We start from the raw sequence: 11,785 nt of genomic DNA, 5'->3' as shown, positions 1-11,785 counted from the left end.
AGGCAGATACGTATGGCAATCCATATTCCCTTGAGCCACCTGTTTGTCTCTGGCCCACAGGGGTGATGTAAAGCAGAAAATTATGTCTTTAATAAACAGGGAGACCTGCTCTTGCCTCTGGGGGATGGACAGGGACTCATCCCAGGGGTGTGCTCTGAGCAGGTCTATAATATAGTATAGAAACCCTGGGTACATACCAGGGATGGATTCTGAGCCTATTGGTGCAAGCCCAAGAAATCCATGGCACTCAACTCCCAGATGGTGCTGCAAGGAGGAGCTGGTGATGGTGTCAGCCTCAGGTGTTATGACCAGAAAGGACCCAGTGCATGGTGCCCACCTAATGTCCCCACCAGCCAAACAAACTATTTCCCCTCTCCCAGGACACCACGGCCAGGGAACAAAAGCCATGATTATCAAAGGACTTTTTTTCTTTATTTTCATAATTTAGCTGAATCAACACAAAATTGGATACTGTAAAACAAGGGGGAAATATGCTGTAACATCTTAAATCTCCCGATCTCTGCCCTCAGAGGTCTCTATGCTAGCTTTAAAAAGAAACAGACAAGGGGAGGTGGTGCAGATGTTGAGGTTCAGTGGTGAAATGAGACTTCCTGTCCTGCTCACCCCCTGCAACACAGGCTGCTGGAGCCTGACACTGCAGGGACAATAGCCTTGCCTGACCACCTCCTCTGACGAGAACCCCTCGTGTCAGCTTCATCTCCCTGCCCAGGATACTCATCCCTCTGCATGAATGAAGGGAGGACACATGGATACTGGAATGGGTCTCACAGGAATGGACTTTCTTCCATATCTTTAGCCTATGGTTGCTGGAACGGCATCTATATACTGGAGTTAAATACATTTTTAAAAACTTTTTTCTTTAGTAGTATATTACTAGCATGATAGTCATGTTAATTGGATATGTAGGTAGTATATTTTTAGCAGAACTCAGGAAAATGAGTGGGGACTGTGTCTGTCCCTTAACTGATGGCCTCTGGCCCCAAAGTGTAGGGCAATCAAGGACAGTGACTGGGCTCCCCAGCTCCTCTACCCCCTCCATCCCTGCTGTCTCTGCCTCCCAATGTGGAGAACAAGGACCTTTGAGAACGAAGGGGGCCATTCATCTGGGAAGGGCAAGTTGGCCGTACATGGACTCAAGATCTATGGATGGCAAGAGGGGTTAAGAGAGAGAGGAACCAAAATCCATGACCAAAATATTGTATACGCAATGTTTACCAACACACACTCACAGGGAGACGTGAGTTATCAGACCAAACCAAAGCAAAGAGAGACAGAGCATCCTAGAATAGGCAGGGTCCTCTGCACCTCACCCACAGCTCTGCCCATCCAGGCCTGCTCTGAGGTCCTCCATGGCCACCCCAGAGTCTCCAGGATCACAGGGGGGGCCTGGCCACAGCTCTCAGGATGGTCAGACCTGCCGTCAAATGTTAAATAGGATTTTCTACAAATATACAACATATAAAAACTGTTAAATATATAACTTTAGGCTTTTGCAAAATACATTTAATGATCTCTTTCAAACAGGGTTACTTCAGTTTTCTTTAATTTGCTTTCTGGAGCTAAATGGTGTATCAGATGAGATAGCAGTCACAGGAGACCCAGCATGCTCTTGGCAAATGGTGGATTATCCAACTATCAAAAATGGAGCTGTGGAAGAGGCATGTCTAACTGGTTAAAACAGAAAGTGATTTTAGTACGATAGAGTTGGTCTAAGCACAGGGGCAAAGGGTCTGTGTCCGGGGCCCTTGCTGTCCGCTGGGGGCCGTCGCCGGCCACGCCCCTGCTGGGTCCTGCAGGTGCACCATGGTGGTGTCCTTCTGGGCAAAGCCATCCTCCTAGGGCACGCTGCAGTGTTCGTGGGGCGGGGGTCTTGGCCTCGGATGCCCTCTCCATGCTGCCTGGGCCACCAGCATGTCTGCCACTGTGCCCTCCCCCGCCCCACAATCAAACCCAGGGAACTCTTGGCAGCAGGGATGTGTCCACGTTAAAATAGATTTGCTCTTTGGTCTATTGAGTATACTGAAAGTATAAGAAAATAAAAGCGATTCAGACAGTCTGGGACAGAGGAGGTGGTGGCTTCTGCACCTGACAGTCCCCGGACCTTGAGTTGTGGCTCAGCTGGCCAAGGCCGTAGTCTCCTTGTTCTGGTCCTCCAACTCCAGGGAGCAAGCAGCTAGTAAGGATGAATGCAGCCAGGCTCCACACACCAGGGTTTGCTGATTCCGGGCACCACCCTTGACATGTGTGTTTGAGTCCTGGCCTCCTGGGTTCAGCTGAACAGACTTGAGCTCAGAGCTCCGAGGAACTGGGCTGTCTTTGTTAGGCCTCTGGGAAACAGTGGGTAGATGAGGGAGAATGGGCGGTGTCCACATAGGATGGAGGACAGTGGCTGAGGTGTAGAATCTCCAGGGAGCCACAGCCACTCCCAGGGGGCACCGCAGGGGCTGCGATTGTCAGGAGACCTGAGGAGCAAAGACAGAGAGCTGTCAGACTCATACTGAAGTCATCCAGAGTCACATTCCTGACACACACACACATTCCCTTTTGTCCAACATGGGCAAGTTTAACATCTTTTGGACTAAGATTGTAGACCTGGACGGCTGGGAAGAAGGTCACTCTGTGTAGATTAAGGCCCAGAAGCACCACTCTGCCTGTGTCCCAGGGGAGGCTGCCCTCTGCTGGGAACCCAGAGGAACCTCTGTATACTCTCCAGCCTATGGTGGCCAGAGCTGGTCTAGGTCCTTCTGGTTTCCTAAGGGTGCATGGCACAAACTGGCATACTAAGCATGAGTCCCACACTGGCACAGGGGGCAGGCACTTCACTCCTGACCCTTTAGCAGCTCTGGTAGGAGAGAAGATATCTCACTCCCACCCTTCAGTAATCAGATCCTAGAGAGTTAAAACATCTGCAGGAGTCCCATGGGGCAGAAGGAAAGGTGGAAGGTTGGTGCCTGGAGAAGGCTGTCTCCCAGGAAGAGTACTCACACAATTCTGACCACCTTAGCAGATCGCTTTGCAGGAGAAACTGGAGCTGAGACAGTGATGGGTTAACAGTGGGATAGCCCACACACTGACCATGACATCACGGTTTGGTTACACATATACCTTCTACCCTCTACATCTAAACCTCATTCAATATCCTACAGATGTAGGGATCCCTGAACCTCTGATTCTTCCTCCCAGTATGTCCATGATGAATAAATCTGCCTTCTCTGTTTCTGTTTAGTTTTGTTTGTTTTACCATGGCTGGTCTTTGTTGTATTAGGATGGATGATGGGCCTTGTCTGTTGGGGCTGCCAGGTCTCAAGCTGTGACTTTAACATCACCAGTAACAACCCAGCTCTGCCACCCCAATGAGGTGCCCTGGGACTAAGACCCCACAATTCCAGAACACGGGATTCTTCTATGTTCCAGGGTATGTCCTCACAGAGTGAGGTCCAGTGGCTGAGTGGCCTCTCTCAGCCACTCTAAACCATGTGCTATGGTAGGGGTTTCAGGGAGACAGACTACAGGTTGATGGAGGCAGCTACCTTCCATTGGCCTGGCAAACTCATAGGTGTACAGTCGGTCCTTTGTATCTTCATGTACTTATCAAACGCATGGAGAAAGCTGCACCTGAAAAGCTCAGATTGTTCATATCTGTATCACTTGACAGTGTAAGACCAGCTCCCATAGCATTCATCAGAGGCTAAGGCCACCCCACCCCGCCTGCCTTCACGGCTTGGCAACGTTGGTGTGGGCTTCAGGGGATGCTCACCCCTCTCCCACTGCTGTATTGAGCTGGGATCGGTGGTCTGTGTCTGCAGCACATTTTGGAAGGTGATTGTTAGATATGATAGGATGGTGGGGGCTGTTGCAAACATGGGAAAACCAACAGCTGCAACCATACGCATTTGTTATTTGGTGACATCTCCTTGGAAGAAAAACATATTGTTGAATTATCAGAAATTCACTCTTCCTAGATGTGTTCTGGGGGCTGCTCTCCCACCACTGTTCCATAGCAACAGCCTCTGCTCTTTCTGGAAAGGAACAATGAGGAAGGTCTTAGCATTACTCCATCTGTGCTGTAGGACAGCATCCCCTCCCCCTATACACACACACACACACACACACACACACCCTAGTTGGTGTCTGTTCTTGTTCATTTTCTTCCATGATAAACCCTTTCCATGCTCCCAGCACCATGGAGATTTTTCATGGTGAGAGACCAAGCAGGCTATGCTTAGCACTGTGTGCTCTCTCCCTTCATGTACCCCAAACCTTCTGCCTGTTAAGGCATGGCTGGCTGTGGCAATCTTTTTTTTTTTCAGAAACAGAGAAGCTCTTGGCTGTCTCTTCTTGGCCCAGGTGCCAGAGTCACAGAACAGGGTTCACTTGGCCAGGCTAGTCATGGGTTAGTGGGATTGTCCCTGAGCATGGACTGGCTGGGACAGAGCTCACGAGCTGCCTCCTACCCATCCTGAGGGCTATCCCTGCTGGTCACTCCTCAGTGAGCCTTTCTGTTTCTGCTCTTGCCTGGGTCTGCATGATGGCTACATATACTATGGGTACAGTATAATGGCTACACATGGATAACTCAGACAACAGCAGCTCCATAGCTCGTAGTTTTGGAGCTGGAGTTTGAGGGCAGTTGGGCAGGGCTGGCTCCAACTGCAGGGGACTGCCAAGGTCTTCTTGAGGCTGGTTGTTACAATCTTAGCCTCATGATGACAGGGCCCTATCTCAGCCTCTCCTTCACAGCTCAAGGTAGGACAGTTGCCACTTGACATGCTGCACGTGGAAGTACACTTTGCCTGGAGGGCCTTGGTTCCCTCACCTATGTACAGACCTGCTGCCACAGGTTCTGAGTGGACATTCTCTTAGGATCCTGAGTCCTTTCTTCATTGGCTCCCTGGCCAGCCTGTGCCGTGTGGTCTCTTCTAAGTCAGCTGCTGATCTTGGCTGCTGACTGTGAGCTCAAGTCTCTTAGACTCCCACCCTCCCAGGCTCTGCTGTGCCCTGAAGCCAGAAGTCTGCAATGCCGTTTGCCCCTGGTCTTTTGTTGTGAGGCTCATAATGTGGGACAGTTTGATCTGTATCTTCCAGCCCTAATGCAAGCTTTGTCCTAACACAAGAATGTCCCTTAACAGTGTGAGTAGTCATGTTCCCACTCCCCCTAACCCCCAGCCTGGGTTTTATGATATGTGTGTGTGTGTTGAACACAGGTTCAGGTTTAGAAGAAATGTCTTCCTGCTATTTGAACTGGCCTGGCAGGGTTAAAGATATTCCAGAGATGTTTGCTGCCCTCACTTTGGCTGTCCCACTAGTCAAACACTGGTCCCTAAGAATCTGGAATTCTCCCCCAGTAATCTCTGGCTGGGAAAAGAGGAAATTAAAGCCTGAGACAGATAGAGGGGACACTTCCTCACACCTGAGATTTACAACTTGTCAGGTCACCTTACAGAAGAGACAATGATGGGTCAAGATTGAGTGGGGCCGCACATTAACCAACACTGCTTAGATATGTAGAATGCTGCCCTCTACTTAAACCTTAACCTGGCTTCAGGACCCTGAGGATGGATCCGAGGAGGTCATTACATCTCTTTTCTCAATGTAGTCGCATTGAATAAATCAATCTTTTTACTTTCCTCCTCCGCATTTCACAATTAATTAGACTGTTTAAATTGGCCTGTTGAGTATAGGTGGCTGGGACTGGCTTGCTGGGCACAGGTTGTGACCCTAAGTCCAGTTACCATTACAGAGCAAGTCAGGAGCATGTTTCACGGTGATCACAAGGTCTGTGATGGACATGGGGACGAAGCTACTGTGGTCTCCTTTCTGCATTCCAAATGTGACAACTGCTTCTTTGTTCTCCACCACTCCAGTGACAGCCACACAGGTCCTGGTACCACAGGTTCCCCACTCATAGGTCTGGTCTACACACAAAAAGACTACCCTACCCCAGTGTACACTACTGTGATCAAAATCTTTAGTTTCATTCTTCCATATATAAATATCCAGGTTTTTTTTTCTTTCCAGTGCTCTTTGTTGGAAAAAGGTTGTCTTCTTTCTAGTGTATACTCCTGGTACTTTTTATTTAAAATCAGGTTCTGTAGCTGGGTGGGTTTATTCCTGGGCCCTCTATTCTATCCTAGTCCACATGCTCTTCTGTCTCTATGGTTCTGTAGTATTACTGAAGTCAGATCTTGTGCTATCTCCAGGATGGTTCTTTGTGTTTAGGATGGCTTGAGCTGTCATGGTTTGTGCCTCCATATGAATTGTAGAATTCTTTTTCTCTATTTCTTGGGACAATCGCCATTGGAATTTCAATGGGGACTGCACTATATCTATGGATTGATTATGTTCTTATGGCCATTTACACAATAAATTTTAAAACAAACAAACAAACATGGACCATTTATTTATCCATGATGGAGCTCGGGAAGCTTCTCCATCTTCTTGTGTCTTAAACATTCTTCAGTGTTGTGATGCTATTATTGCAACACTATTCCACATCCTTGATTAGTTTTATTACAGTGTATCTTTGAAGCTATTGTGGAAGTGAATGTTTTCCTGATTTTTTTCCCTCAGTATATTCGTTATTGGTATATAGAAAGACCACTGAACTTTGTATGTTGGTTTTTTATTTTACTTGGCTGAAAAGTGTTATTAGGACCAAAAGTTTGCTGGTGGAGATATCAGAACCTTCCGCACAGAGAGTCATGCTCTCTGCAAACAGGGGTAATTTTGCCTCCTTTTTCCTGTTTTACTCTGACTACTCCTTCACGTCTCTTGCTCTTGGTGCTGGTTAGATTTTTGTCAATGTGACAAGAGCTGGAATCATCTGGGAAGACAGAACTTGAATTGAGAAAATGTTTCCATCCTATTGGCCTGTGGCAGGCATTTTCTTGATTAATGATTAATGTGGGGATGTTAAGTCCATTTAGAGTGGTCAGCCCTGGGCAGGTGCATCCTGTGTTGTATAAGAAAGCAGGCTAAGCAGACCATGGGGAGCAAGCCCGTGAGCAGTATTTCTCCATGGCCTCTGCTTCAGTACCTGCCTCAAAGTTCCTGCCCTGACTTCCATCAGTGATGGATTGTGATCAGGATTTGAAATGTAAACAAGCCCTTTCCTCTCCACATTGATTTTGGTCGGTGTTCAAACACAGCCATAGAAAGTAGCTGTTGGTTATTGGTTCTAGTGCTTTGTCTTATTTTGACTCCCCCAAAAAAGCCGTGCTTCCAGACCTGAGGGTCCCTACCCCCAGCTGGCTTTGATTGATAATAAAGAATTGCCATACAGCCAATGGCTGGGCAGAAAGATGGAGACAGAATTTTTAGATTGTGAAGGCAAGGGGGTGGGGCAGGGAACAGGAGAGACAGAGAATCACCCTGACTCAGGGGGAGAAGGATCAGATGTAAGAGCTGCAGGAAAGACAGTAACCAGCCATGTAAGCATTCAGGAAAATGGCCCTAGAAGCTACTCCTCCAATTGGGTCTGGGGTAGCAGAGATGAAATGTTGATTTAGCAACATGACTCAGGAAAGTTGGAGGGGAGAATGTATGCTAGCTGCAGGGGGGATTAGAAATGCCCAACCATTGAGCTAGTCAAGGCATATCAAAACTGCCATATGTGTCTTTCATTCGCGAATCCAGAGAGCTCATGCAACCGACCAGGAGCCAAAGTGGTTTAACTAATTCACAGTGACCGTAGTTAATACACTGTTTTAGCTAAGATACCACACACTATATTGAGCAGAGACCCCTGTCCCTTGCTCTCGGTTGTCCCACTTCATGTGATACTGGCTACATTCCTGCCATCTACTGCCTTTATTGTGCTGAGGTACACTCCTTCTACTGACTTTCTTCATGGCTTTTATCATGAAACTGTCAAATCCCCTTTCTGTGTCTACTGAGATGATCATGTGCTTCTGTCCTTGAATCTATTTGTGTATTGAATTACACTTGGTTTGTGGAGATTGAACCATACCTGCACCCATGGGATGCAATTAGTTTGGTCATGGTGTTATGATTCTTGTATTCAATTTGCAAGTATTGTATTAAGAATGTTTGCTGTGGGGTGGTGGTACACATCTTTAATCCCAGCATGAAGGGTGCAGAGGCAGGTGGATCTCTGAGTTTGATGCTAGCCTGGTCTACCTAGTAAATTCCAAGACAGCCAAGGCTACACAGAAAATCCCTGTCTCTCTGTTCTTCCACAGGACCTGGGTTCAATACCCAGCACCTACATGACAGCTTACAACTCTATATCCAGCTCCAGGGGATCCAATACCCTCACAGAGGGAAAAACGTCCATTCACATAAAATAAAAATAAATAAATTATTAAAAATTATTTTAAAAGGAAGAATGTTTGCATCTATGTTCATCAGAGATATTGGTCCATAATTTCCTTTTTTTCATGCTCTCTTCATTTGGTTTTGTTATCAGGGCAGTGATGGCCTCAGAGAATGAGTTTGGTAATATCCCTTCTATTTCTTGGAACCATTTTATAAGTGTTGGGTTTTTTTTTTTTTTTTTTTTTTTTCTTCATGGTTTGTAGAATTTGGCAGAGTCCACCTGGTCCTGGGTCTTGATACATATGGAGAGTTATTGTTGCTTTAATATCATTGCTTGTGACAGAACTCTATAAGTTGTTTATACCTTTTTGACCTTATTAGGTCATCTTTGAACATATTTATCCATTGCTTCTAGACTATACAGGTTTATTGGAATATCATTTCCAAGTGTCCCCTCATGGTCCTCTGAATTTCACTGGTCTCATCCCATTTATCTTCAAAGAAACAACTTTTTGTTGGGTTGATTTTGGGTTGTCCACTTCATCTCTACTCCATGAATGGTTGCAACAAGGAAACTAGATCCATATCACTCACCCTGAACTAAATCAATGAGGAATGGATCAAAAATAGCTCAGCTGACCTGAAACCTCCAAACTGCTGGAGGAAAACATTGAAAAACACTTGATTATGTGGACACAGCATCTTGCGGAAAAGGGCTAGAATTCTACGAAGTTGATAATACTTGACAAGCTGGATAAATACCCGCACGACCACGTAAATGAGCAGCAGGGTGAAGGGGCAGACTGCACAATGGAGAGAAAGTTTTAACAACTGTGTATCAGAGAGATTAACATCTAGAACACATGAAGAACTGAAAAAAAATACAAGCCAAACAACTAATAAACGGGCTAATGAGATGAAAAGCCAGTTCGAGTGCTGGATGGTTTTATGTTAACTTGACATGAGCTAAAGTCATCAGAGGGGGGGACCTCATTTAAGTAAACGTCTCCATAAGATCCAGCTGTAGATAGGTCTGTAGGGCATTTTCTTATTTAGTGATTGATGGGGGAGGGCCCAGCCTGTTGTGACTGGTGCATTCACTGGGCTGTGATTCTGGGTCTATAAGAAAGCAGGCCAGTAAGGAGCATCTCCCCATGGCTACTGTATCAGGTCCTGCTTCCAGGTTCCTGCCCTGATTTCCTTCAATGATGGACACCGAATGGCAGTGTAAGCCAAACAAACACTCCCCCCATCCCCCACAACTTGCTTTGGTTATGGTGTGTCTAACCCTAAGCAAGATGTGCAGTTTTCAAAGGAAGAGACAAAAGTGGCCAATTTAGACACCAGGGGAACGCGAATGAAAGCTAGTATGAGGTCCTATCTCACCCCAGTCTGAGCAGCTGTTCTTAAGGAGACAAAAATCTCAAGTGCTGGCGAGGATGCTGAAGAGAATGCTGGAGAGGAACCAACACTGCACGTGGGGGTGAAAACTAGTGCAAGCCACTGTGGAAGTCAGGGCAGTGGTTCCTTTAAAACCCCGAGAACAGAACTGCCACATGACCAGAGGTACTACTCTTGGGTATTTTCCCAATCGACTCCAAGTCAACACACCTCAGAGGTGCTTTCCTCCTGTCCACAGTTAAGGCAGCACTAGTCATACTAACAAGAAATGGAGCCATGACTATCAGGAAATGGCACACACACACACACACACACACACAAACACACACACACACCCCTTCATTCATCCATAAAGAAAAATAAAATTGTGACATTTGCAGGAAAGTGGAGGCAACAGAAGATCATTCTGCTAACTGAAACAAGACTCAGGGGCACACATACTACGACTGAAGAGACAGCCCAGTGGCTAGAGCACACACTGCACATGAAGAGTTTGTCTCCAAAAACCGACACCAGGAAGCTCACAACCACACGTACCTCTAGTTCCAGGGGATCTGATGCCTTGGGAATCTGCACCCACATGCATGTATCCACATACAAACAAACACACTATTAAAAATATATTTTAAAAGAAAACAAAATATTACATGTTTCCTCTCCTATGTGGGACCTAGCCCTCCACCCCCACCACACACACACACCTCCAAAATGAAAACAGCTAGGAGACCATGAGGGGAGAGGAAGAGATCTTCAGGTTGGATGTAGGTCTGAGGAGAGAAAGGATAATGGAACACCTTATTAGAAAACAGAGTGGGGACTGTTTGGGAGGAAGAAGGGTATAAAGTGGAGGACGAGGAGATAAGGAGGGAAAAATGGGAAAAGGAACGGATAAGAATGAAGTAAAATGGTTCATACGCTTGAAAATGCTCTAATGAAACTTGTTACTTTATGTGTTAATAGCTTAAAAATAAATTCTTTGGCGTAACAATTTAAAAACAAAACAAACAAACGAACAAAACCAGTGTATAGAATATAAGGATGAGCCAGGTATAGTGGCACACGCCTTTAATCCCAACACAGAAGGCAGAAGCAGGCGGATCTCTGTGTGTTCCAGAGCCTGGTCTACAGTATTAGTTCCAGGACAGTCGGGGCTACAGAGAAATCCGGTAACCAACCAAAATCCAACCAATCAAAATAAAAGACATGGATAGGCCTATGCTTGCTTTCAAAACATAAATATAATCAAAACATACTGTATGAAACTCTCGAAGGACAAATAAAAAAAAATAAAAATACACGGACATAGATTGCAGAGATAGCTGAGTGGCTAAGAGCACTGGTGCTCTTCCAGGGAACCCGGGTTTGATTCCCAGCACCCACATGACAGCTCACAACAATCTGAAACGCAAGCTCCAGGGGGACCAATGCCCACTTCTGGCCTTCATGGACACTTCACACACGTGGTGGTAGACAAACATGCAGACAGACACTCATGTTCAGTAAGTCAGTCTTCAAAATAAGAGAGAAATATATCAGCAGAGGAAAAGACCTAGATGATGCATAAGACCAAACCCTCCTGCTTACTGAGCCAGTGGGGGAGGGGAAGAAGAGACCAGCATTAGCAGTATAAAAGTGTTCTGTGCTCCTTCAGAGGGCCTGGCAGCCTGTGCTGACACTGGGCTTTTCAGAGCCACGGAATAGAACGCTCTGCTCCTGCTACTGAGTCTTTAGGGCTTTTTTTTTTTTTTTTTTTTTAAAGTGAGGATCCACATTTCATATCACATTTAGTTTGATGGGGGCAAGGCAGCATTTTGTATGGATTCTGCCTCCCACTCCCCCCATTCTTGGTGGTCGATGATAATAATTTGCCAAAAATAATTCCAATTCCAGGTCACTGGGTAAGCTGATCCTTTGTGGTTGTCTGCCACTGAGCCACTGAGTCTTTATTTTTCTTACTGGATCCATGTCTCCCCAGAACAGTTACTGTAGGCCAATGGTCCAAGGTCTTTTGTTTTTGTTTATATCACATTAGATAAAGGGAAGGAGCTTTCTCTCCCTTCATTGGTTTCTTTCTTTCTTTCTTTCT

At 46.1% G+C, this 11,785-nt stretch overlaps 1 protein-coding gene across 4 annotated transcripts in view; it reads right to left on the bottom strand.

The window, feature by feature from the left end:
* Nucleotides 1–407: 407 nt before the first annotated feature.
* Nucleotides 408–11,785, bottom strand: part of Tafa5 (TAFA chemokine like family member 5) — a 212,321-nt gene continuing 200,943 nt past the window's right edge. For all 4 annotated transcript variants that reach the window (XM_034517111.2, XM_076911844.1, XM_034517112.2 and 1 more), the window contains one exon: nucleotides 408–2,483. In XM_034517111.2, the coding sequence (XP_034373002.1) occupies nucleotides 2,475–2,483 (9 nt within the window). In that variant the 3' untranslated portion in view covers nucleotides 408–2,474. The remainder of the gene's footprint in view (nucleotides 2,484–11,785) is intronic.

The sequence above is a fragment of the Arvicanthis niloticus genome, chromosome 13 (assembly GCF_011762505.2).
Source record: "Arvicanthis niloticus isolate mArvNil1 chromosome 13, mArvNil1.pat.X, whole genome shotgun sequence".
In the NCBI taxonomy this organism is placed as follows: domain Eukaryota; kingdom Metazoa; phylum Chordata; class Mammalia; order Rodentia; family Muridae; genus Arvicanthis; species Arvicanthis niloticus.
This window is presented reverse-complemented; position numbering and strand designations above follow the sequence as displayed.